The sequence below is a fragment of the Petaurus breviceps genome, unplaced genomic scaffold (genome assembly GCF_028583685.1).
Source record: "Petaurus breviceps papuanus isolate PSGF00001 unplaced genomic scaffold, PetGlider_PUasm1.0 186, whole genome shotgun sequence".
Lineage (NCBI taxonomy): Eukaryota > Metazoa > Chordata > Mammalia > Diprotodontia > Petauridae > Petaurus > Petaurus breviceps.
In genome coordinates this window covers 45,533,136-45,561,027 of record NW_027185798.1, presented here as the reverse complement: position 1 = coordinate 45,561,027, position 27,892 = coordinate 45,533,136, and the positions used below count along the sequence as shown (strand labels likewise).

Genomic DNA, 27,892 nt, shown 5'->3' with positions numbered 1-27,892 from the left:
CAGAAGAGGCTTTAAACATCTATGTTTACTAATTAGTCTATTGATTTTTATTTAGCAAAGTGAGTTAAACATACCTACAGAAGCCTTTCCTATTACCCTATTTACTATTCTCTTCCCCCTCAAATTATCTTGCCTGCCCTTGCCTGTGTCCATGTTGTATCTCTCAGTAGAATCTCAGTTCCATGATGGCAGGAACTCTCTGGTGTTTGTCTCTGCATCCCCAGCACTGGCAAAGGACTCACACGAAATGTCTACTGAACTGAACTAGTTTTCTTTCTTTTTTTTTTTTGGTGTTGACGGTATGAAATTTCCACTACAATCTGTTTTTAACTTTTGGTTTTCAATTTTAAAGTGATCATGGGAAAGAGCTCCAGATAAAGAATAGTCATGTCCAATGTCTGTTACATTCACTTTACTGACCTGATATAGGGCAATGCAGGGTCCACATGGTGAAGAGTTATCGCAGTAATGTATGAAAAAACGAAAGCAGCAGCTGTCCAAATAACAAGGGCTGAAGGGAGAAAGCTGAGTCCTTGCTGAAACCACCACATCTCAATAGGACTTCTGAAGCAAAAAGGGAAAAGGTGGGAGAAAAATATCCAACATACACATAAGAAGTGGGTTTAAGTAAGTAAGGGAGAGAACACCTCTCTGTCTTAGGTTGTCCCACTTGTCTGAAACCTATTATCTCATGAGAAAAAAAAAGAAATACAGAAATTCATGTAGAAAATCACCATTATCTAATTATCTTAAAATGATCTCTTTTAGAGATGAGGCTATCAGCTAGTAAGGGTTTTAAATGATAAACTCAGATTTGTTGTAGTCAATAAGCAACCAACAGGGTATAGGAATTTCAATATATACAAATGTTCACACATATCTATATCATAAATTTCTAATATCTAGTTCAAATGTGTATTTTTTTTAATGCAGAAAAAAACTGGACAGCACCAGGGACAGGGATTCAATGACTGCGAGCAGTGGTAAATCAGGATATGAGGGACTCTAGACTTGGAGCAAGACAGACCTGACCAAACCATACTAACCACTACAGGGCTCCTCTCACTCTTCCCTTAGGATTACCTCTACCACTTTCTCCAGACCAAACTATTCACCTTCATCTCTCCAACTTTGGTCCTTCTTTAGAGAATGTTCACTGTCACAGCTCACCAGACTCTCTTCCTCTCAAATGAATTCTGAAATCTTATTTCTCCAATTAACTTTTTCTAAGGTTAATTGGAAAGATATCAGTTATAATTTATATTACTCCCTCTTTCTTTACTAACCACTAAATAAATATATTTACTCTTTGTATGTATTAATGTTTTTAATTTGTCTGTTTTCTAAAAGTATATCCTGAATATGAATGTGTACATTATTACCATCTACCTTGGGCTTTTAGCAACTAAGGGGTCTGACTTTAAAACTCATTTTTCCAAATGTTTAGCACACTAGGCACAGAACAGTACTTAATCCTAATGATGGCATAAGAAGTATTTTAGGAGAATTGAAGGGAATAAGCATTTATATACTACCTATTATATGCCAGACACTGTGCTAAGTGTTTTACAAATATTTCATTTGATCCTCACAGTAAGACTCTGAGATAGGTGTTGTTATTATCTTCATTTTACAGTTAAGGAAACTGAGGCAAATAGAAGTTAAGTGATTTGCCCAGGGTGACACAGCTAGTGTCTGAGGCCAGAATATAACTCAGGTTTTCCTGAGTCCAGGCTTAGTGCTTTATCCACTGTGCCTTAAACTTAAGCTTGCCATCTAACAATACAAAAATGTAAAAATATTATAGTACTCACTAGTGTGTGTGTGTGTGTTATGTGTGTGTATAGACATATGTCTATATCTATTTCTATCCAACCATCCATCCATCCATCCATCCATCCATCCGTTTCTCTGTATTGCCTACTGGCTGAACAACTAAACCAAAATGCAAGGACTATGAACTTGTACTATGATATGGCTACTAATTCACAATTCTTGAAAGCTACAACCTTCCAAGCCTTAATTTCTTCTATAAAATAAAGGCAATGAAATAAGATACTTGCCAAAGTGTCCAAGTAGCAGTGATAAATGATCTGTTGAAAAAAAAAAAAGCATACATACAATTCAATTAACTATCAATTTTTCTAAGGTAAGAAAAGCTCTTAGAGATATGATTAGTTAAAATATATTTAGCTTATCTGGCTTACAAAATTACTTTTCTTATTTTATTCAGGTCTGAGTACAATACTTTTAAAAGATATTATATGAAGAATATTTGAGGGTACCTGGGATTTTTAACCTAAAAAAAGAGAAGTTTTTAACAGCAATGTTCAAATATTTGGAGGACTACCATGTATAAGAAGCTGGCTTATTCCATGTTACTCCAAGAAGAAAATTTAATATGAACATATGAAAGGTACAGAGATATAGATTTAGGCCCTGAGACATATGGAGTTAACTAGTCAATTCTGTTAAATTGTTACAGCTATATTTAGCCCAAGGTAGGCACTTAATCTTTAAATGAACCCAGGAATCTGATAAACTACCTTTATAAATCCCACTAGAATTTATGCAGTAACACTCCCACATACTCTCAACTACTAAAATGGATCTGTGATCTGATTGCTATGGAAGTGTCTTCAAACATATATATCACAACTCATTCATACAAGACCATCTGATGCAGCTCTTATCCATGTCCTTCCATACATTGACCACAAGAGGTCAACCCAACATACTGAAGACCTCTTCACTTTCTCGTGGCATTATAAAGACACCAAAAGAACCCTCCATCCATCCTCACTTCACCCCTCACCCTCCCTAGTTGGCCAGCTAATCTTCTCTTATCATACAATTCTTCAAAGACTTCGACTCTTGCTCTTAGAAATTCTCAATGACTAAATGTTAGTCAAACATCCACCATGTGCTGTTCCGTTGCCCTCTGTGTGATAATCATTTTTGAATTCTTTGTAAATGTGCATTTGTTTTGTTGCTGTACAGCAATCCTGGGAGATTATGGCTATAAAGAAGGCCGGTGGCTATAAAGAAGCTTGCTGTCATTTTCAACCTGCTCTGTTCGTCTTGTTCAGTTCTGTGGGGCCCAATTCATTGTTAATCTACACTGCCTGTTGCACATAAAATATACTGACAGACAAACTCCACAGGGTGTCCATTCAAATGCACATTGTAATTGGGACAACAGATACTCTTCTCCTATTTAGCACGGGGAGGACAAACTCCAAGTGAGGTAAGTTCTCTTCCAGAATGGACTCTGCAGAGCTATGCAGGCCTTGATACAACAAGCACAATATTCTGTCAAAAGGAGCACATGGAGCACTTCACCGTCCGCGGGCTGATGCTCGTCCACTTAAGCACGGCTCTCGATCTCCTCCATCACCGCAGTGACACAAGATCACTGAACAGGGCTGTTTTTGTTGTTATGTTATTCAGAAACTCCTGACTGACTTTAACAGGTCAGTAAGAGACACCTTGTTGAAAAACAGGTAATAGGTATTTTGCTCTATCAAATCGTGTTTTCATAATCAACAAACAACAAGCACACCTGAGATCTTCTATTCTCTACATCTTTCATTCAATCGTGAAATGGTAAAGAGGTGATCCCTTGGTGAATACTGCTGGTAAAAGGTTGTTGCCCACATATACACTCAACAAAGATGGCCTCTACTTGTTAATAAATAATTCTCATATTTTGTGTAGGTGGAAGTAAAGGCAGGTTGGTAATTATGTTATCTTAAGTGAGTTTTCATTCCAAACTTTTGGCATTCAGACATCATGCATTTCAATCCCCCAAGGCCCTCACAATTATGGCTCCTTCAGCACAGATCTCCTCTTGGTCCAATATGGCTGCACTCTCCATCTTTGTTTGCTATGGTGCTATTGTTTCCACTAATAAGCACATTCAGGTCTCTAGTGTTAAGACTCTAACTGCAGTAATTCCACTCTACTACCTAAATGGAAAAAACAATTTTTCATAGAAATTTTAAAAAATATTTTCTCTCTTTCTTGTCCTACTTTTTCCCTGGGATGATTTTGTTTTGTTGGCTCCCTTGCCAAGATTTCTTTAAACCAACTTTGACTTCCACTGCTTCTCTCTGCTTTGTAAGATGGCACTGCTCACAATTTTCCATCATCCTTCTGCATAAGAATTTATAAATAAGTCCATTTTCCTACTCAGTGTTGCCTTGGACAGTCATCTTTCTCTGGCTGATTCCAAAAGAATCTTTGGGGACTTTCTGGGATCTATGTTATGGCAATAAATTGAGATTGGTTAAACTTCTTTATAAAATCTTTGTAAGTGGCCCATGTCCATTTCCCATTTTGTCAATTACTTGTTCAAATGGTTCAGAATTGAACTGTTTCAACTGTTTTTCTCATTCTTCTTATATTTTACTAATTCTGATCATGACTGACAAATTGGAGGTCTGTACACAGATAGCAGATTCAGGAATAAGTCATCAAAAACAAGTCTTTTTTCCCCCAGATGTTAAAAGATAACATCTTTTATTTTTCACTATATGATTTGGCAATCATGACATCTAGCATTTACCAATTCTTTTCTCAAAGCAAGTGTTCATGACAAAAAGGCACAAAGCTTCAGTTTAATCGGCCAGTCTTTTGCTTCTCTCATTCCTGCTTCCTGAACCATGCTTTTTACCATATGTCTCCTTTTCCACCTTTGCACTTAACTTACCAAGTATCAGGGTATGTTGATTTAATTTGAAGAGTCTTATATTAAGCTCTTGGTAGAACTTCTTTATCTCCTCATCCTCCATAGCAGATCTTGGTGCATGATTCGCAATTCCTTTCATATAGGTCTTTTTGAAAACACTTATCACTGGTACTACAATATACAATGATTAAAGAATCCCATGAAATAATGTTTCTTGTTGCCTTTGGGTATTTGATAAAACACAGTCTGACACCTCCTTTTTTTATCATCCTTATGCAGTAGAAATTATTCTTCCTTCTGATTTTATTTGTAGTAAGAATATCGAGATCAATATACTTTGGCTCCTCTAGCAACATGTGCACTCTTTGGTCACCGAGCCAGGATCACACGTTTATAGTACCAACAGTCAATGTAAAGTTTAAAGAAAGCCCAGAAACTGTGTTGCGCTTAGCATTCTCTGCTCCCTTTTTCACTCAGCCGCCATCACTGTAGAAGGAGAAGCAAGATGGAGAGGACTGAAGGTCATGATGTACTTTTCTTTGTTATAAGAGCCAAAAACTCACTGCCAAGTGGTCAGCTTGCTAGTGATGTACCTTTCCATACTTAGCTAGATTACTTCTCTGAAGAGTTGGCCTTTTGCCCAAGACATGCTTCTGCTCCACTAGCACAGCCTCAGAGAATAGTCACTTCCACACCATGATGAAGCGTCAGAAAATGGACTCTGTAGGGTGGCTATGATGCAGTGAATAGAGCACCAGCCCTGGAGTCAGGAGGACCTGAGTTCAAATCCAGTCTCAGATACTTTACATTTACTAGTCATGTGACCTTGGGCAAGTTGCTTAACCCCAACTGTCCTGCCTTCCCCCCTTCAAAAAGCAAAAAAAAAAAATGGACTCTGAAGTACTTCCTCACATGAAAAATAAAGTGGAAAAAATTAGGGTTACCAGGTCGCAGCTAAGAACTTTAAATTTGGCCCCATGACTAGATAAGGAAAAATTTTTCCCAGTTATTTTCACATAAGTAAAGTGGAAATTTGGCTGATATATTATTACCAGTCAAGCAGATAAAGTCCATTTATTTATTTATTTAAAGATTTAAAAGTCTATTATGATCCAAGAGAATGAGCTGGTTGGTAAAAGGCAAATGTAGCAGGGAAATAATGTTTTACAGATTGTTGCTTCATGTCCTTGCTTTACTATACAACCCTATGAGCCTAAACTCCCAATTATGTTTTCTAAAACTCATAAAAGCAATTAAAAACAATGCATTTTCTATCCTGTCAGTTCTGTGAACTATTAAGAAGCATTAAGAGGATCATCATCAACAAACATTAATTGAGTGCCTGCCAATGTGCCAGGCACTAAGCTAAAACCACAATGGATCAATGAAAGGCAAAAGCAGGGTTCCTGCCCTTAAGGAGTCTATAGTCTAATGAGGAACATAACAAACAAGTAACTATGTATTTAAAAGGTATATACAGTATAAATGGGTTGTAATCCCAGAGGGAAGATTCTAGCTTTAAGGGTAGAGGTAGGAATGGGGTAGGAGAGGGAAAGAAGTAAAGGCCTCTTGAAGAAGATGGGATTTGAGTTGAGTCTTAAAGCCAGGGAAGAGAATATTCCAGACGTGGGGGAAATTAAGTAAATAAATAAAATAGCATCTATCAATAAATAAAAGGCATGGATTTAGCAGACAGAGAACAGTAAGGAGACCACTTTGAGTGTTGCTGACACATGGAGTAAGTAGAGAGGAATAAATTGTAAACTGAAAAGATTTTAGAATTGATCCTGGGTGTAACAGGAGCAGCTGCAGTTCTTTTGTCGAGGGCAGATGAAGTCAGTCCAGCACTTTAGGAAGACCATTTTGGCAACTGAGGCAAGAACACCAATAAGAAGGCTATTGCACTGGTCAGGCCGTGAAGTGACATCAGAGTGGTAGCTCTGAGAATGGAGAGAAGGGGACAATACCAGAGATATTCTAAAGGTAAAAAATAATAAGATCTGACAATAGTTGGATACGTGGGATGAATATGAGTTAAAGGAAGAAAAAGATTGTGAGCCTTGGTGACTGGGGAGAGGATGCGGTGTACCTTCAACAGAAATGAGGAAGTTCAGAAGAGGAAAGGATTTGGGGGGCGGGGGAAGGTGGAGGGGGAGATGAGTTCTATTTTGGACATGTTGCACTTAAGATGGCTATAGTATTTACAATTCAAGATTCCAACAAGTATATGGTGATGTGAGACTGGCAGTAAGAAGAGTAATTCTAGCTGGATAAAAAGATCTGAGAATCATCAGCATAAAAATGATTAGAACCATGGGAGCCGATAAGATTTCCCCAAGTGAGATAGTACAGAAGGAGAAGAGAAAAAGTCCAAGGGCTGACCTTTGGGTGACACCGTGTTTTAATGGGTATGAACTAGATGAAAATCCAGCAGGGGAGTCTTAGAAGGAGCAGATTCTCTGTCTCTTCTGAGACAGATAGGGGCAGAACCAGGAGATAAGCCACAAGAAAAGCTGGAGAACAAGTATCCAGGGGGAGAGGGGCAAAGATTACAGGGAGGTTAAAATGAATGAGGATTAAGAAAAGGCCATTCGTTCTGCCAGGTAAGAGATCATTTACTTTGAAGAGAACAATTTCAATAGGCTAATGAGGACCAAAGCCAGACTGCAGAGGGTATAGAAGGCAGCCAGAAGGGAAGCAGAGACACCGACTGCAAATGGGAGGTTAGGCATGAAAGAGGAGAAATATAGGAGCCAGCTATAGGTCATATCAAGCGCCGGGTACTTTTTTATAGGCAGCAGGGAAACAACCACACTAGACAGGGAGAGATTGGATACTGGGGGAGAGATGATGGATACGCAGTCTCTGCAGGAAAAGACAGGATGGAACAGCATCAATGGAGTACGTAGAGGGGGCTTGCCTTGGCAGGAAGAAGGCCGAGTTTTCATGAGAGAAGGTTGTGTGATCCATACACGCTCCAGCAAACAAGGGTTTTTTTCCCAAGTCTGAATGTCCTTACACCAGAAATAACGCTTCCTATCTTGTTTTCGCTAAAGTCAATGTGCTTAGAAGATTAAACGGCATTTTTTAAAAAAGACGGATCAAATGCTGATTTTTAAGAGACACTGGGGGCTGCGGGTGGGAGAGTCAGGGTGCCAATCTGATAACTGAGCCTGGGTATTTCTGGCACCTCGAACGCCTGCGAGAGCTCGCGGATCGCGGGGCTGTCCTGGGTGGGCAGCCGGTTTCCAGCACCTCCTCATCCGAAGCCTCTCGGGCCTGCACCGCGTTTACGGGGTGGCACCAGGTACCTCTCCTCCTCTCTGCCTCCCCCCAGGACGGAGGGCGAGGGGCCAGGGGCAGGCCCCGGCATCCTGAGGACGCGCCGCTGGGGCCAGGGCAAGGTCAGCGCCCCGAGGGCGCCCGCGATTAGAGCATGGAGATGGACAGGAGCAGAGACAGCCTCCTTCCCGGGAAGGGGTCAAGGCCGCCGGCGGGGACTCGAGCCCGAGCGGCCCCGGGACCCCACACCCGGCCCCCGGCCGCGGGGCAGCAGCGCCCCCTGACGACCCCGGACACCCAGGTGCCTGGAGGCCTTCTCTCCTCCTCCTCCTCCTCGCCCGGCCCAGTCCCCGGCCCCGGCCTACCGTGCTTGCAACACCCGCCGCCGCGGGCCGAGCTCGGCCTGCTCTCCGCGTCCTGCCCGCAAGATGGGGGTCGGGGCGGGGCTCGGGGCACGCGCCCGAGACGGAGGCCGGCTCCGCCTCCGGGAGCGCGCCCTGAGGGGCCGCCCCGCCCCCTCCCACCGCCCCCTCCGCGGCGAGTGCGTCCGCGCCCCCGCCGCCACCGCCCACTCCGGCCGCGTCTGCCTTTACGGCAACTGCGAAAGTGTCGCGAACGCGCCGCTGCCGCCGAGCAGAGTCACCCGGACGGCCCAAGTGGAAGGTGCAGACCTGAGAGGGCGCCGGGTCTCTTGCGGGGTAGGGCGGGGCGGGGGGCGCACGCCGCGAAGTGTGGGCTGGGAGGGGGACGGGGAAGAGGGCTCACCGCTACTCGTGCGGGGAGGCCGGAGGGGCAGGGGATGGGTGCCGTGGGGACCAGGCGATTCCTCCCGAGTGGCGAGTCCCGGGGGAGGGGAGGGGGCCCCTCGTCGCGAGGAACGGCGCAGGGCGCGGGGGAACAGCCCGGGACGGAGGGCACGGGGGGAGGGGCAGGGAGCGCCGCCGCGCGTGGGAGAGTGGAGACCCCGCGCGGGGGCCTGCCGAGCCAAGCTTCCGTGTCAGCCGCCCGCCCGTGGGGAGGCGACCTTGTCTTTGCACGTCTGCGGAAAGGCGGCCCCGCCGGCCCGGGTGCATCCTGTACCTGGGCGGGCTCCCCGGCGGCCAGAGGCTGCCTGAGCCCCCCGCTGGCTCCCGGTGCCTGGTCGGGTCTCCCTGGCTCCTCTCTCACTGTCTCTGGTTTTTCTGTCTCGTCCCTCTCACTTTCCGTCTCTTCTCTCTCCGGCCCTATCTCTTCTCCCTGATTTACCTCTCTGTCTCTTTTCTCTCTACTTTTTCCTTTCCCTCTTCCTCCTTTTTCTCTCTCTCCCTCCCTCCCCCATCTCTCTCCCTCTTTCCCTCCCTCTCTTCTTTCTCTCTCCCCCCTCTCTCCCCTTCTCCGCCCCCTCTACCTCCCCCCCCTTCTCCTTTAAGAAATTCAGCCCGTTTTGAGGGAGCTGCGATTGAGCGCATGCCAGTTGGGTTCGCCTAAGCGGCGTTCTTGGAAAGAAGGGACCTGGGAACTGCCCGAGTGGGCCAAGGTTCTCGAGGTCCTGCACGAGTGGGGCTTTGCGCTTGCCTCCAGCCCGCCAGGCTTGACTTGGCTTTTGTGTCTTGGTGTCGTGGTGCAGATTCTCCCAAGCAGACTCTGGATTCTGTCACGACTAATAACTGTAAGATCCCCTGGTTCAAGAATGAATCCACATCGCAGGCACCTTCGTGGTGGCAATCTCCTAACACTTCATTCAGCAGACGTTGGCTTTAGTAAGAGTGGCTTACGTTACAAAGTGCTTGGGCAGCCTGCCTTATCGGAGATAGCTAGGTGTCGTAGTGAATAGAGAACTGGATTTGGCCTTAGGAAGTACTGAGGTCCCAGTCAGACTTACTGGTTCTATGATCAGGGCCATTGCCACTTTAACCTCTCAGAGTTTCCTCCTCTGAAAAATGAGGTGATCATAATAGCACCTATTTGTCAGGGTCGTTGTACAGATCAAATGAAGTGATACACAGAAACACTCTACACATGTTGGCTGTTGTTATTACTATATCATTTCAGTGCCTGTGCTAAATGCTGTAGGGGGATTACAAGAAATACTAAATCACAATCCCAGACCTCTAAGGGTTAAAGAACAAACAGGCAGTTACAAAACACAAATTACAATACTGGGGAGTATGTAACAAGTAGTGTAAGAGTAATAGTTGGGAGCACCCTCCTAAAGTTGCAAGAGTTCAAAAATGATTTTGCTACATTTTCTTTGTTGTAAATTTATTTCAGCTTGCATTCCTTAAGTGGAAGAACTTTTTAAAAAGCAAAACAAAACAATGCTTATGTTTAGAAATCTAAAATAAGATGTGTGTATCGAGTGTTTAGTTCTAGGCCAAATGTCCTTAAATTCTTCCAGATATAACTATGGCCTTATACACTCATTTCTCTTTTTCTCACTGCAGCCCCCATTTAAAGAGGGAGGTAGGAAGGCTTGATGGAAAGAATGCTGGCCTAGGAATAAGGAGATGTAGTTGTAAGTTTCCTAACAGCTCCAATATTTTATGAAATTTAAAATTATATATTCACCCTGACACTAACTAGCTGTGTGTATGATCTTGGTCAAATCACATAGCTCTCTGGGATTCAGTTTCTTCATGTATAAAAATGAAAACTTTAGATTCTCTAATAAATACCTTAAAACTTTAAAGATTCTCTGACTTTTCTTTAAGCTACATCAAGCATTTTGCCAATTTTTGGGGGGTTTATCAAACTGAGGAAGGTTATCTGTTTCCATATGCTTCATTTCACATATTAAGTACTTTTAGTCAGTAAACATTTATTAAGCACAAACTATGTGCCAGGCACTGGGTAAATACATACTTAAAACTCAAGGGAAATTTTGTGTTATGTTGGATCTAAATTTTAGTACTTTTAATGCAAGCCTGTCGAAAACCCTTGCAGTGTATGGGACTTTCTACGTAATGCTGAAATTAAATTTCCCTATTCTTTTTTTAACCATTTGTCTTTGTCATTTTCATCATGTCTCTGATAGCCTGTGGTGATTAATGGCTTCTTTCAGCAATCTCTAAAAAGCTGAAGAGATCCACTAATTAGCCAACCCTCCTTCTAAATTCTGTACAACATACTGCTAAGTCAGTGCAGCTCATAAAAACAGTTGCTGGAGGTCTGCCCATTTTCAGGAGGAGGAGTCCAGATCCCTGGCATCTAGGCATAGGGGGATGGGGATTCTGGAATGACATGCCACAGGTTAGATGCTGTGCTATCCTACTTTAGGTGTAATAAACATAAAGTTTTTTCTGGTTGTGATAATTTGAGATATTTCAAGTGTTGTTTAATACTGAAGTTTAAGGGGCGGCCAGGTGGCGCAGTGAGTAAGAGCACTGGGCCAGCCTCGGGAGACCCAGGATTGGTTCAGGCCTCAGATACTTGGCACCCACACAAAATAACTGGCTGTGTAACCTTGAGCAAGTTACTTAACCCCAATTGCTTTAAAAAAAAATGCTGAAGTTTACTTGTAGGTATCCGAGATCCCATTATTTCCTGTTAATATTTATTGTTTTTACTAAATTTGTAGGTGACAAGAAATTTTGGACTGAGTTTTGAAGAATTAAGTTCTTTCATACGATAACTTGTGAATCCTGGATTTAAATGGATAATTTTTTTTAATCAATCGCTCAAGAAAATAATTTTGCCAAACACATTGGTAATGAAAGGCTTCAGAAATAATTTGGCCTAATTTATTATAAATTATGTGATCACAAGTTGCATGTATTTTCCTAGAAGAGTTTGTCAAAACACAATTTCTAACAGATAAAAATCTAGGTCAGAGAGAAAAAACAGAAGGAAAGTATCAGTTTATCCAATTGTCCTGCCAAATGCACAAACTTAAAGCCATTCGGATCAGTTTCTCTTGTAGCTGTCTCTGGGCCAAAAAGAAGGCCAGCTGCTTCCGTTTTATCTCTTTCAGCACTAAGAGAAATGGAATAATAATAAAATATGAAATAAGTTTATTGAACCAATTTTTCACTGATTTTAAATTAATTTCTTTAAAAGTTGCTACCATGCCCCTGCCTAATATGTGAATTAATTAGTCTGACTGGAGATATTTACTATGAATCTTCCTTCTACTCTTGATCCTTCTAATTTTAAGTGTTCTCTGCCTCCTCAGATTACTTTATATATTCTCCTCTATCCCAATAGAATGTAAACTTTTTGTGGATGAGGACTGTGATGTTTTTTGTTTTGTAGGGGGGAGGGGGAAAGGGGAATGTTGTTTACAGAGTTCCTTGCACAATATTTGCTTAAAAATTCTTTTTTGAATTGAAAAATGTGACAACTCAGAAGTATTGGATCAGCAGTTTGGTCTAAAGTGACTAACAGCAGCCAGTTGCAGACATAGCCTAAAGTGAACTGTGATTTAACCCACTTATGCCATTTGTTTGTGGGGGAATATCCTGAGTTCTGACTGGAAATAAGGAATTGGCCCTAATTTTGTACCCCAGTTGAGAAATTAGGATGTTATTCCCATTTCTTTCGATACTGCCTACTATCTATCTTTCAGGTAGAGAATCTTGAAAGTTTTTTTTTCTCTTTTCCATCTTCTTCACCTTGTAGATATCATAAGTTGCTATTTCTTTACTGTGTAGTTTCTTCCTAGTATTAAGACTCACTCACAGGTCCAACCTTATTAGCTTTCTCTCTCCCTTTTCCTTTTGTTCAAGTCGGTCCATACGTACTCTGTACCTTCCTGATAAACTCTTTGGCCATTCTCATCCCCATCCAGAATATTTACTCCTCTCCCCTCCACTATTGGAAATCTTTCCTGCAAGTCTACTTTTAAGAGCTTTCTCATCCATGAAGTCTTTCCCTAAATAACTCCAGCTCAGGATTCTCCTCTATTCCTATAGAACTTAAAATTGGCTATAAAACCTCAAGTTTGATTGTGTGTATTCCTCATATTCTCTAGTTGTTTTCTATATTCTTTCTCCAACAAATGTATAAGCTCCTCAAGGGGCAAGATCATGCCATCTACTGTTATTAAATGATTTTATATCCTTCTTAGCACCAAGTGCGGTTTTGGAGCATATTGTTGGTGTTATCAATGTTTATTAAATGCTTAATGAGTGATCGAGAAGGAAACCTAAAGGAAGAATTTTAGGCAACAAAAATTAAGGGGCAGAGGAAATGTAACCGGGAAGCCTTTCTCCAAACTAACAATTTTGTCCTTTGGTCTTTCTGCCTGAAAAATAGAGGTAAATTGGTTCTCTCAGCACCTCAAATTTGTGGTGTAAACAGGGATGGGACTTAGGTTTTTTTTATTCTCTTTCTGATTAATTTATCATAAATTCTTAATTTATGCAATTTTTGTTATGTTACATCATTTGTTCTTATACCTCCTGCATCACTATCTCTGCCATTGACCCCTTGATGTTCCAAAGAGGAATAGTTAGATGAAAACAGTGACATGGCATGGACTGATCTTACCCAGAAACCCTTACCTCTTTAAGGGGCTACTGGTTGTGAACTGTGGACCGGGTGCTCCAGAACCAAGATTGGTCCAGTTAATCTGGAGCCATTCATCTTCAGGTTCTTATTTTCATTGTTGTAGGTATTGCTGTGGCCCTGCTTGCTTATTGCTATATTTCTTCTGATAAGACCTCCTATGTTACTCTGAATCATCCTCATCTTTTCTTACAGCAGTCATAATCCATTGCATTCATGTACTGTAAGAGATGGCCATCCATTTTGTTTCCGTCTTCTTTTTAACTAGAGTTTTGCTATGAATGTTTTGTTATATGTGGGACTTTCGTGGCATTATTAATTTTTTTACATAAACTCGGAATTTCATTTAAGATACAGAACAGTAATATGCTGGGGTTTCTTTTTCTTCAGATAAAAAATAAGTGGCTAAAAGAAGACAGGAGCTAAAGATCCATGAGTGGACATCGATCAACAAGAAAACGATGTGGGGACCCTCACCCAGAGGCCCCTGTGGGCTTCGGGCATGTGAATGCCACAGGATGTGTATTAAGTAAGTTGCTTCAGTTGCCTACCCCACCATTGTCAAAACACCAGCTAAAGCGCCTAGAAGAACACAGATATCAAAGTGCTGGACGATCCTTGCTTGAACCCTTAATGCAAGGTTACTGGGAATGGCTAGTTGGAAGAGTTCCATCCTGGATTGCCCCAAATCTCATCACCATCATTGGACTATCAATAAACATCTGTACGACTGTTTTGTTAATATACTATTGTCCCACAGCTACAGAACAGGTAAGAGGGGTGTCTTAATAGCATCAGATGTAACTTGTGTTACAGATGAAAAAGAAACACCATAGTTGCAGTTAAACATTACTTGTTTTGGTTAGGAACTAATGTATAAAAAATACATTCTTTTTTGTGTCAGAAAATCTCTAAAGAAATATTTAATGAGTACTTTATCTGTAGTAGAGATTGCTAAATAAAATACTAAGATAAACTTTGCTAGAACTGTATGAGAAATTTGTAGTAGAACAGGTTGCAAGAGACTTGATTCTTGAAGTGAATGATTTGGCCACATTTGTGATAGTGTCAGTGGGGAGCATTTATTAAGTGCCTACTCTGTAGCAGGCACTGTTAGGCATGGGAATAATGAAATAAAACCTTGTCACAAAGAATTTACATTCCAGCAGGGGAGAGAACGTGGGTGTGTGTGTGTTTTAAATATAAAGTGAATAAATACAAAGCAGTTTGGGTCACAGAGCTCTAGCAGGTGGGGGAGTCAGGAAAGGCTACATGTACAAGGTGGTACTTAAAATGAGTCTTGAGGGAAGGGAGGCATCCTGGGATCTGAAGTTGAGGAAGGGTATGATTTCCAGGCATGGGGGTAACGACCCAAGTGCAGAGGCAAGAACATGGGGGATGGAATGTAATAGATAAGGAACAGAGAAAAGACAGCGCAGGAAGATGGTCCGTCGATGCTAGAAAGATAGTTGGATTCAGGTGGTAACCGGCTTTAAAAGCTAAACAGAAAAGTGTGTATTTTATCTTAGAGACTATTGGGAGCTGCTGGAATTGACTGAGGGAAGGAGTGGTGTGGATATTAAGTAGGCTTGTGTTTTTAATCTGAGGGTGAGAGTGTCTTTGGATATCTTCCTGTTGCTCTTACAACACCTAAGGTGACTTTCCCTTGGTCTGTTGCCATGATTCTGGCAGGCCAAAGGTGGAGGAAAATAAGCCAAGGTAGTAGAATTCCTGTTAAAAGAGACATGGCAACCTCCACACAGGTAATCTCTCTAGCACCATCTAGGTCCAGGTACTAATGATGCTGCCCCAACTGGTCCTCCTATCCCCAATCTTCCCTTTAGGAAAGAGAAGCAAAGGGCAGGCTCTAACCTGAGCAAGTAAATTGGTAGGTTTATAGCTTTGTTAGTAGTAGTAAATTTATAAAAGTTTCCTAGTTGATGTGAACCAGAGTTGCTTTGAAAATACTGTGCTTAGCATAAGCAAAAAGATTTTTCTGTGCACAGCCCTTGCTCAGTATGGTATAGCATTTGCCTACAACTAGTACATGTAATTATTGAATCACAATGTCTACTTTTGGATTCTGGCAATTTACCAGTTCCAAATCCATGGGATTGTGCTATGGTCTAGCCAATATCTCTCCCATCTTTTCCAAAAGGACAGCATGAATGATTGTTCTACAGTATAAGTAAATTCTATGTACAGAATTTTCCTGATTACTAGTCTAGTAAACATTCATGCTTTTTTAAAAAAAGGAAATAAAGTTTGGTTGATAGGACCTGTTCTTGATAAAACCACCTCTCTCAGTGTTTGCCATTTCCTTCTCTGGATTTTCTCTTACTGCTGGTTTAAAATGTTCTAAAATTTTGTGAAGAATCCAAAACAAGCTCATTGACCTATTACATTGTGCAGGCTGTCTTTGCCTCCCTTTTGTGATAAGTAGGACCGAATTTAGCTTTCCCCAGTCTTGTAGAAACCTTTCCTTTTATCTTTTGTTGTTGTTTAGTCGTTTCAGTCATGTCTTACTCTTTGGGACCTCACTTGGGATTTTCTTTACAAAGACACTGGAATGGTTTGCCGTTTTCTTATCCAACTCATTTTAAAGTTGAAGAAACTGAGGCAAACAGGGCTAAATGACTTGCCCAGGGTCACACAATTTTTTAGTGTCTGAGACAGGTTTTGAACACAGGTCTTCCTGATGCCAGGCCCGGCACCAATGCACTATCTAGCTGCCTTTCTTCCTGTTATCTACACTTATTTAAAGATCACTGATGGGCTTAGTTCTTTCAACAAGTTATTGAGGTTAGAGTTCATTTGGGCCATGGATGACTTATATTGACCAAGCTCAGCTCTCAAGATCTTTCTGTCTCATTACTTATCTTGAATGTCAACTATATAATTGTCCTTTGAATTCAAAGGTCATACTCCTTCTCAGAAACAAAATAGGAATTGAGCAGCTCTGTTTCTTCTTTGTGGTCAATTTTTGCCCATTCCCTCCCTAGAACAACAGGAAAGCCTTTTTTTTTTTTTTTTGCTTTTTGGAGGGTAATTGGGGTTAAGTGACTTGCCCAAAGTCACACAGCTAGTAATTGTGTCAAATGTCTGAAGTTGGATTTGAACTCAGGTCCTCCTGACTCCAGGGCCAGTGCTCTATTCACTGCGCCACCTAGATGCCCCTACAGGGAAACTTTTGAAAAACCAACCAACTCCCAAACCCTGGATTTCCTTGCCAGCCTTCATTTAACTAGACAGTACTTAAGTCAGTGTTAATGAAGCACCTGTGCTAGAAGTGCAGAGGATACAGAGACCACAATGAGACATCTCTGCCTTTAAGGGATGTGTGTTCTATTGGGATGATCACTGTGTATAGACAGATACAGAATGAGGTGGCCTTTAGGAGAAGGTGTTAGTAGCTGCTGGAACCTAGGAAGGTTTGTGTGGCATTGGAGCTGAATCCTGAAGGAAGCCAGAGATTCCAAGAAGTGAAAGGGGAAAGAGTCACTTCAACATGGAGAAGAGTCAGGCAGAAGATCCAGAAACTGGAGATGAAGGCACATCTATGAGCAACAGTAGGAAGGCCATTTTGGCTGGACCATAAAGTCCTTGAATGGAAGTGATGTAGTAAGGCAGGAAAATAAAGGTGGATGGACCCATGTATTGAAGAGCTGTATGCCAGATGAACTTTTACTTGACCCTAGAGGCAGCGAGGGGTCACCATGGTGTACAGAGCCCTAGAACTGGAGTCACAGGACCTGAGTTCAAATCTAATCTCAGATACTTATCAGCTATGGGACCCTGGGGAAGTTACTTAACCTCTGTCTGCCTCATTTTCTCAACTGTCAAATAGGGGTAATAATAGCACATAACTTATAGCGTTGTTTTGAGGATCAAAAAAGTTAATATCTGTTTAAAAAAACCAAAAACTTAACACAGTGCCTAGTACAAATGGTTATTCCTTTTCTTCCCCCTTCCCACTCCACAGACAAATTGGCAACCACTAGAATTTATTGAGTAGTAAGGGGCATTGTAGGAAATCCATTTTGGCAGCCTTTTGGAGGATGTATCAATGTAGGAAAAGACTTGAGGCAAGGAGGATGATAAGGAAGCTGTTGTAGTTGTCTGGCTGGGAGGTAGGTGATTAGGCCAGAACGAAAAGGTGGACTGTGTGAGTAGAAGAAGTCTAATTCAAGAGGCGTTTTGTAGGTAGAAATATCAAGCCCGGCTGGCATGAGGACAATTAAGAAGTCAAGGTCTATGCACCTGATGCTTTTTACAAGACAGTGGGGTCATCAAAGACCATAGAACTAGAGTAACTGAACTGAAAGAGGTTTAGTAACTTGCCTAAAGTCACACAGATCTTCATCCTCAGATACTGACCCTGCTTTCATCTTCTCTGTATGTTCTTTTTTTAATCTGAAGTGGGTGGCCAAGTTCCCTGTGCATCTGTCTCTATACAGCTTTCCATTTTTCTTTGTTAGAATTGTTTCTCTTTGTGTCTTTAGAATTTTATTCTTGAGAACCTCCTTTGCACCTAGCCTGACTTTCCCTGTAGAATTTTAAACTATGAGATCCTTCCTCTGCACCTTTGAAATTTTTTCTCCCAAAATCTAGGGCACATGTTAGCATATTTCTGATTTCCCTCCACCTTTCTATCAGAAACTCCATCAGTGTCCACCTCCTACCAAGGTTCTAATGATTTCTACCCCATTAACCAATAATAACCTGTTCATGAGAATCAGATCCTCAGTAGAATTTTAGCTTAATAGTTCCTCTACCCTTTGAGGAAAAAAGTTATCATTATCACGAATCAAGAAATTGTCAGCTGCTTTTCTCCTGGTTTTGAACTCAGGAGGATCGTCGCCCTGACTCTGGCATTCTCTGTACTATGGCACCACCTAACTAGCTGCCCCCGCCTTCCTCAGTCTTTACCTAAATGGAACCCACTGTTTCCTCACCTCTATTTCTTGGATTTCCTTACACATGAATATATGTGTATGTATTCCTGATATACAGTGTTACACCTTGCCTTTTTACCTGTCTTTTTATTTTGAAATAAGATTCTTCAGCTCAAAGCCAAATTCCAGTTCAGTTCAGCAAACATTAAATACACACTGTGTGCCAGATGTTGTGCTGAATGCTTGGCATACAAAAATGAAAGAATCCCTGGCCTCAAGGTGCTTACATTCTACTGGGAAAAAAAACCCCAACAACAAAAAACAAACAGCATTTACCCAAAGGAGTTATTCTGACATATTTACAAATTACATACAGAGTAATTTGAGGGAGACAGAAAGAGCCCTGACAGCATCATGAAGGGCCTCCTCTGGAAGGTTGCAATCTAGCCAAGTCTTGAAGACAGATTGGAATTCCAAGGTGGAAGTGAAGAAAGAGCATTTCACGGATAGCAGTGGAGATGAAATTTCATATACAGGGGAAAAAGCCACTTTAGTTGTTAAATAGTTTGTGAAGGATAATAATTTGATTAGATTAGAGCCAAATTGCAAAGGGCTTTAAATGACAAGTAGAATTTGTAACCTAAAGGCAGAAAGGGGCCACTGAAGCTGTGCATTGTAGGCTTATCAGTCTTGTAACTATTTGAAGGATGAATTGGAGAGGGCAGAGACTGAGGGTAGAGAGACTAATTAGAGGACTTTTGCAGTAGTCCAGGCAAGAGGTAGGTTATGAGGGCCTAAACTAGAATGACAGCTGTCAGAGTAGAGAGTATGGGATGGATTTGAGAGAGGTAATGGTAGAATTGGTGAGATTTGGCAACTGCTTAGATGTGGAAGGTAAGGAAGAGTGAAGTGTCTAAGAGAAATCTGAGTGAACCTGCAGACTGAAAGGAAGGTGGTGCCCTTGATAGGAACTGGGAAGTTAGGAAGGTTTACAGATTTCATGAGAAAGGCTCACCAAGCCTTAGACTGTAAGGCCCAGTTTACCTCTTCAGGTAAGAAAGATCTCATTCTATAGATTTGATTTTTATCAGCTATTTTGCTAAAATCTAGATAAAGTAAATCATCACATCTGCCAATTGATTAATGCTGTCAAAAAGGGTAAGAATGAGAGTCCTCAGGCATAATTTATTCTTGCTGAGGCCTTCCTGGCTCTGAGATTACTGCTTGCTTTTCTAGGTACTTGTTAAAATTCTAGAATTTTGCAAGAAACTATGCTATAGTTTACAGACTCCACTCTTTCCTTTTTTTAAAATAAGGACTAGGAGCAGCTAGGTAGTACAGTGAATAGAGCATTGGCCCTAGAGTCAGGAGGACCTGAATTCAAATCTGCCCTCAGATACTTGACCACACTTGCTAATGTGTGAGCTTGGGCAGGTCACTTAACTCCAATTGCCTTGCCTTCCCCCCTCAAAAAAAAAAATAAGGATCATATTTCCCTTATTCTTAAAGGTCTTATTAAGATAACTGAGAGTGGCTCACAACATGCATACCTGCCAGTCCTGTCCTTACCAAGGAGGTAGTAGCTTGAAGTCCTCAATGGCAGCTAGATGCTTTTATATAAGCTCTAGCTTTTCTCTACATAAAGCTGGGGTAGGGGGTGGGGGTTCTTAGCATTTCAAAAAGTTTGTCAATTTGTTTTTAACATAGCAGCATGTCACTGTAAGAGGTTAGTGGTACTGACTGAACATTTTATTGAAAGCTAAATTTTATAAGATCAAAGATAACCAAATATTTTGTCTTTAGAGTTCAGAGATAGTAATTTAGGGTAGTAATCCCTCTTATAATCCTGTCCATTTAAAAGTGCCTTGATCAGTCTTAATTCTCTTCTGATTGTTTGATTCTACTAAGTATAGCCAACAGATGTTATTTATTAGTAAGTAAGAATAATGCTGAAATAACCCCCAGATTATAGCTATGTATTTAAACTTGTTAATTAACATTAAATATTTAAATATTATAAATGTAAGGCCTATCAACAAAAAGAATCAGATAAACATACAACACTAGGGGCAAAATCCTGCTCCACATCCCTAATGCAGTGCTCATTGAAGTAATATTTGAGTAATATCTGAGAAAATTTACCAAAGGCTATTGAAACAACATATTCTTAGGTTCATAAAGAAGTGTTAAATTAGCATCAAAGTGATTTTGGCTAATTTTACCATGATTTTGTAATACAGACCTAGCTTAAAGCTAATATCAAACACCCTTTGTTAAAAAGCAAAGCTAGAGATCATTAAGTAATTCATAAAACAAGAAAATTGTTTTTGGTGTCAGTTCTTATTAGGGTTGTTTTTTTTTTAATAATAGATCTAGAAAAGGCAACTTAATGATATTAACTAGGTGACCTGAAGGAGAGTGATGTAAGGCAGTTATTGAAAAAGTAATTAAAAAAGGGAAATCCATTTCATTAACTTATTTTTTTCCTACATTCATAACTGGAGTTTCATATCTTGCAAATGGTAATCACAATTTATGCTTGACAAAATATTAAAATTTATAAGTAATACCACATCTATAATGTAAACGATTGCTTATTGGAAATTTCACTGAAATTAGAGATTTTTTTTTAAATGTTATCTTCCCCCAGTCCTTTTTGGAGAAGCTTAATGATACCAAGTATTAAAATTTTTATTGTAATTGACCTACATAGGAACCTGTCTGTATAAGGTTTTTCAAGTTAGTTAAGATAATGAACATTCCAGGATTTAGCAATTCTGTGAACACATCAGCATTTCCCATACCCAGTGTAAGTTCATTCATGTATATGGCCTTCTCAAGATCTTATCCTACAGTGACTCATATTCATCTTCATGTCCAATAGATTCTTCTTGAGGCACCTGAGAGGGTGTGGTTGGGAAAGAAGGGAGAAACACAAAAATGTTTAGGTTATTTTGAATCTTTAGACTTTTAAGATTTAGGCAGTTGATAAAAAAATGAGGGATGCAGTAAAGAGAAGGAAGCTCCCACCATTCCTATCCTCATTCATATTTTCTTAAGAGTGATTTGACCAGGGTCACAGTTATACAGCAATACTGGTGTCTTTGTATATGATCATAGTTACCTCTTACAAAGGTCTGTCACTGTTTATAATCTAGAGAAATAAAGTGCTGTTTATATTCAGGTAGCTTGAGTTTTATTTATCACTATGAATAGCAAAATCCACTTTCATAATTACATTTGGTCATCTCTGAGAAAATATCAAGTATTGGTGCCTTGAGTCTTAATAAATGTTTGTTGAACTGATTTGGTGATTTAAAAAAAAAAGTCTCAAGATCGTGAAAAACTGGCCCCTCAAAAAGCCATAAAACATCTACCAGCATCCCTTTAACACACACACACACACACACACACCACGCACGCTATATGAAAAAATGCACAATATTACTTTCTAAAAATGTTATGACCAACTGCTATAATTTCTGCTCTAAGAACAAGGAAGCTGTCTCTTGGAAGAGTGACTGTAAATATTTAGAAGTTACATTCCATTCTTTCTAGGTTATTTGTTAATAATTATGAAGTGAAAATGAGGTATCTTTACCTGACATCTAGCTGTTGTTTCATGTTTTTAGTAAACTCATTTATTATATTTCCTACTTTCTCTCTTAGGCACCTCTGTGGGCATACATCGCCTGTGCATGTGGCCTTTTCATTTATCAGTCTTTGGATGCTATAGATGGAAAACAAGCAAGAAGAACCAACAGTAGCTCTCCTTTGGGAGAACTTTTTGACCATGGCTGTGATTCACTTTCTACAGGTATTACATATTATTCATTCTTACTTCCAGTCACCTTGTATGAATGTACAGGTTAAAGGCATGTGAGGAGCAGAGTTCAGAAAAATAACACTCTGCAACTTAAGTGTTGTAATACATGCCAGACCAAGTAGTTTTATATTCAACTTTAGTGCTTTAGAGTATGAATTGAATTGTTTGTCATTGGGACTTCTAATGAATTTAGAAATGCAATATAAAACAGTTTTAAATTTGATTGTTTTTAAAACAGTTTTAATTCAAAATGTTTTTCAATTATAGATTTAAAAAATTTTTAAGGTTAATAAATAGGTGGCCTAATCAAATCAGGCCTCCTAACAGGTACTTGTTTCCCCCTTTTTCTTCTAACTCTGCTACTTTTTTTTTTTTGGTCTTTATTAATTTGTTTGTTTACTTATAGTTTACAAGATTCAGTTCCACATTCCCTTGAGTTTAAAATTTTCTTCCCCTCCCTCTCCACCCTCCCCATGGCAGCCTGCCATCAAGTATAAGATCTGCAAACACTTTCACATTAGACATTAGTCAGGTTGTAAAGAAGGATTGTAACCGATGCAGTGAACAATGGGAAAGAGGAAATAAAACCAAACAAGAAAAAGGAAGAGAGCAGGTAGTTTGCTTCAGTCTGCATTCAAACTCTGTTCTCTCTAGTTCTTTCTCTGAATGTAGGCATCTCTTTCCATCATGAGTCTTTTGGAGTTGTCTTATAACCTTGTGTTGCTGAAAAGAATCCAGTTTATCAAAGTTGGTCGTTACACATATGTTGTGTCTGTAATTGTGTGCATGGTTCTGCTCCTGGTTCTGCTCTTCTCACACAGCATAGGTTTGTATAAGTCTCTCCAGAACTCTACTACTTTTAAAAAAGTTTCCTATCATATAAGTCAGGGTGGTAAAGTTAGGAGAGCCAGACCTGTGGTGTCATTGATGTGGGGCACTCCCAGTGTTAAAATGCTTTCTGCCAGTGCAGATCAGCAGCTCCTCTGTAACTTAGGGTGTTAGAGAGTAGCGTGGGGCACAAGCAATTAAATGGCATCACCTTGGTCACATAGCCAGTACATGGCAGAAACAGGATTTGAACCCCCAGTTCATTTGGCTCTTTGTCCATCTCTGTTACTTGTCATCTCTCTCTCTTACTGTAAAATAATGAGTCAGTTGGATCTCATCTATTTATAGTCAAAATGTGCACACTATATGTTCACAGTTAAATGACTTTGTCTAAACAAGAGTTGAAAATTTTTAGATATGACCAAGTCCTTAAAAATACATGTAAAGCAAACCAAGAAAAGCTAGAAACCTGAATAGATAAATTTTAACTGGATGTCTAAATGCCTAGCACATACCACTATGTAACTTGCCAAGTGTTAGTATGTGATTCTGTTTTCCCCAATGAAACAAAATGCTTGAACTGTAGTTGCATAGTTTGAGACTTTTCTGATAATCTTCTAACAAGTTTGTGTTACTGAAATAATATCTGTTAAAGGATAACAACCTGCCCTTTGTTATTTAGGAGTAAATTCCTCAGTTTGAAGACTATCCAGATAATATTATTTTCTTCTCACTTTGTACCAGTTAGTTGGTGCAGTGCATAAAGTGCTGGACTTGGAGTTAGGATGGCCTGAATTCAAATTTGGCCTCAGACACTACTAACTAGCTGTGTGATCCTGCACAAGTCACATAACTTCTCTTTGCCTCAGTTTGCTTATCTATAAAGTGGAAATAATAAAGCACCTAGCTCTCAGGGCTGTGGTGAGGACCAAATGAAATAATATAAGAAAAGTGCTTTGCACAGTGCCTGGCACATAATAGGCAATTAAGAAATAACTTGTTTCTTTCATTCCTTCCAGTAGTCATTAGTACCATTATTGATCAATGGATAGGAGAAATACTATAATCGGAAAGGAAACTTTAACCAGTTTTTCGTTTGTAAGATTTGTTCTGATCAGTTTTGTTTTACTAGGAAAGTAAAACTGCGAGCTCAACCTGGAGTTGAGATCATCTGTGGATTTTCTCTGTGCTGTCCACTTTTCCTTTACCATAGATAACTGAAAACTGCCCACAGAATCACAATAGAGTCTTCTCTGATTGTTCTTATTTCGTTTTCTTCATGATGCCAGTAAGAGTTCTTCTAAAATATTTAGTCAATTCTGACCTGTTGCTCCTGCAGTCTTCGTAGTTCTTGGAACCTGCATTGCAGTGCAGCTGGGAACCAACCCTGACTGGATGTTCTTCTGCTGTTTTGCTGGGACTTTCATGTTTTACTGTGCACACTGGCAAACGTATGTTTCTGGAACATTGCGATTTGGAATGTAAGTACCAAAATAGCATTTTAAAAGCTCTCTGGAGTGTCGTATGTAGTTTGGATTTGTGTGTTTTTAGCAAGCTGTAACATTACTAAATTCACTAAATACAAGCATCTCCAGGCTGTCAATTCTTTTCACTTTTACCTGATGATTTCTGTCATTTTTAATGTCCTTTTTCAAAAAATGAACATAAAAAACAATTCTGCTGCAAGGAAAAACATACTCCTTTCATATAAACAAATCAAAGGTCCTTTATCCATTCCACTTTGAGCTTTGGTGATCATTGGGTATTCAGTAAATGATAACTAAAGATGGTTCTTTCTGGTAACTATGAATGGTTCTCCAGTAGGGAGAAAGTTGTTTTCAGATAACAAAGGACAGTTTGTATCTCTCTGAACACCAGAGCTTATAGTTATCTATTTCTTACACATGTTTACCAATATATAATAACCAGGTCCATGAGTTTCCTGTTGATAATGAGTACACCATATTGATTATTACTCCTAAATACATCCAAGAATTTTATAAACATGAGAAGAAAATCATGTAGTTTTACTAGTATTTAACAGGATCTTGAATGAGTATTACAAGCAATTAGAACATTATCCTGGTATTTGTTACTATATAATAAATCTGAGTGTTTATGCTCATTATATCCTATTTTTGTGAGATTCTGAAAGAAAACCTTGTATGCTTTTGCAAACTTTAAGAAATTAAAGATGTCTAAATGATGCTAACAACATTTGATAGGGAAATATGTCAAATAATGTTCAATAAAGAAGAGTCATTAAAAGTCCTTTTAATTTAGAATCCCAAATAAGCACACTTCTTCTAAGCATTAGATAAATCTAGTGCCCCTAAAAAAATCATTAGTTTACTTGAATTTTGATTGTTAGAAATTTTATTGTTAAACTTACTATCAATGACAGAATAATAACAAATATTTCAAATAAGAAGTAATTATTAAAGGGGACATCACAAGTGAGATACTTCCCAGATGAAGAAATAACATACAAGAAATATAGGAGGCGTACAAGGCGATATCAGTTTGTGTTATACATTCTTTAAACAATTTATAATTTATTTGGGTACTATTAAAATCTAAATCTTATTAAACCAGAAAATATTCAAGATATCTAGCAATTAGGAAAAAAACCCTAATTTAGGGGCGGCCAGGTAGCACAGTGAGTAAGAGCACCAACTTCAGTGTCGGGATGACCTGGGGGATCGAATCCGGGCTCAGACACTTAGCATCCACCCAGAAACACCTGGCCGTGTAACCTTGAGCAAGTTACTTAACCCCAATTGCTTTAAAAAAAAACACCCTAATTTATAGGATAGTAATATCACACTATATATTGTGATAACCATTCTTAGCATTATTGAAAACAATAGTGTTAAAGACTGAATATTTCTTCTAATAAACTGTGGGAATCAAAACTCTCATAATAGTAGACCCCTCTGAGACCACATGCTTTTCTTGATCCATTTTTCATTATTTGCATATCTAATTTGGAGATTGACTCAATTGTTATGAATATAGATGCTATATGTTATATAATGATGCTATTGGGTATTAGATGTTAGATGTTGTATGATCTGGAATCCATAGCAACTCTTTAGATTATTTTCGTAGATGATTTTGTTCCACAAATTTTTTTCACCCCCATTTTCAAAAGAAATCAATATGCTGACAAAAATGTTATTCATCTACTTGTTTATTTTCTCCTTGTAAAGAGGCACCACTCATAGAAAAGTGAGGAGAAGGGGAAGAGAGAATATTGAACCAATTAGATACTCAGTGTTTTGAAGGAAGAATTTAATGCCATAGTTCTCTGTTTATCCGTTTTGAATTTCTCAAGTCATTTTTAGTCTTGTGTTATACTTCCCTTGTGGATATCTGATATTTTTGGTGTGGGACATAGATAAAAGAAAATAGGTGATAGGAACTTCTAATGTTTGGTGTGGACCATCAGTATTTGCCAGGTAGCAAGGACTGACTGGACTATTGGAAAGTTGTTGGAAATAAAAAGACAAAAGTCAGTTGGTGTTGGAGAAGGTGTCTCCTATGAGAGTCTCAAATAGGTAAAGAATGGGAATAAAGATAAAAAAGGCTGTAAGCTGGCATGAATAGGACTGACCTTTGCCACAGAGCCTTGCTTTGAAATGGGGAGAAGAACGAAATGAAGTAGGAAAAAGGAGGAATTCTGAAAAGAATTCCACAAGTAAAAATAAGTCAGCATCACAAGTGAAAAGGAGGGCAACTCACGTGGTAAGAGAAAACAATCTTTTGTTTACTTTAAGTAGAATAAATAAACCATAATAGCCTCAAAAGATTAGTATGGATTTAAAACTTAGAAATCAGATACTGATTTTGGCATTACAAGGAACATAATAGTCAAGTTTCAGAAAATGTTTTGCTGTAAAATATTCTGAAAAATTTAAAAATAGCCTTTTAATATTGAAATATCAGAAATACAGAGCTATGATATTCATTATAAAGATGATGTAAGTTTTTTAGGTTCAGCAAGATAATTACTGAGGTTTTAAAAAAAATTTTTATTTGCCATTTTGGACAGTAGACTAGATATAGGGTCCAGTAGCGTTCGGTGTATCCTAAATCATGACATTGTGGATACCCATGAATAAGTTTAATCAGAAATTTACATGGTCAGAGTGGCACTGAAAATTCAGAAATTAGCATTTTAACTTTACTGGAAATTTGTATCCTTTTACTTTTTATTGCAAAGGGGACATTTAGGATAATACCTCATTCAGATGCTCTAAAGTAATACTTAGAGAAATGCTGTTTAAAGGACCTCTTCCTGTAGAAGAATTTCTGAGGGTCTGCCCTTTCTTATCTCACACTGCTAAACAGCAGCAGCCTGAGCAAATAAATAAATAGACACATAGTTAATTGTTGACATAGACATATATTTATGGTGAGGAGGAGAAAGTGTGATTTCTGTTTTCCATAGGTAGGTGGAAAGAGGTAAGCACTGAGCTATAATTTCAAAAACAAGGAGAGGTCTACAGCTTAGAAAATGAAGAGTAAGGCTTTAGAAATTCTCTCTTTTTCTCAGAGTGGCAGCCTCTTGGAGAAGTACTTCTACAAGCTTGATTTTTAAAATTGTTTTGTTTTGGGGTGGCCAGGTAGCACAGTGAGTAAGAACACCAGCTCCAGTGTCAGGATGACCTAGGGATCGAATCCAGGCTCCAACACTTAGCACCCACCCAGAAACACCTGGCCGTGTAACCTTCAGCAAGTTACTTAACCCCAATTGCTTAGGGGTGGCTCAGCGAGTAAGAGCACCAGCTCCAGTGTCGAGATGACCTGGATCAAATCCGGGCTCAGATACTTAGCACCACACCCAGAAATAACTGGCCGTGTAACCTTGAGCAAGTTACTTAA

The 27,892-nt window shown here is 39.6% G+C and overlaps 2 protein-coding genes across 5 annotated transcripts in view; one reads left to right on the top strand and one right to left on the bottom strand.

Moving 5' to 3' along the window:
• DRAM2 (DNA damage regulated autophagy modulator 2) overlaps nt 1-8,463 on the bottom strand; it is a 30,320-nt gene extending 21,857 nt beyond the window's left edge. Inside the window, exons 1-3 of one of the 2 annotated variants that reach the window (XM_069090392.1) lie at nt 8,338-8,463; nt 2,064-2,093; nt 421-564 (exon numbers count right to left, since the gene is read on the bottom strand). In XM_069090392.1, coding sequence (XP_068946493.1) covers nt 421-551 — 131 coding nt within the window. In that variant the 5' untranslated portion in view covers nt 552-564; nt 2,064-2,093; nt 8,338-8,463. The remainder of the gene's footprint in view (nt 1-420; nt 565-2,063; nt 2,094-8,337) is intronic. The other variant, XM_069090393.1, reaches the window with a different exon arrangement.
• Nucleotides 8,464-8,508: 45 nt separating this feature from the next.
• CEPT1 (choline/ethanolamine phosphotransferase 1) overlaps nt 8,509-27,892 on the top strand; it is a 42,150-nt gene continuing 22,766 nt past the window's right edge. For 2 of the 3 annotated variants that reach the window (XM_069090390.1, XM_069090391.1), the window contains exons 1-4: nt 8,509-8,635; nt 13,847-14,227; nt 22,021-22,168; nt 24,345-24,486. In XM_069090390.1, the coding sequence (XP_068946491.1) occupies nt 13,889-14,227; nt 22,021-22,168; nt 24,345-24,486 (629 nt within the window). In that variant the 5' untranslated portion in view covers nt 8,509-8,635; nt 13,847-13,888. Of the gene's footprint in view, nt 8,671-13,846; nt 14,228-22,020; nt 22,169-24,344; nt 24,487-27,892 lie in introns of all 3 variants that reach the window. The other variant, XM_069090389.1, reaches the window with a different exon arrangement.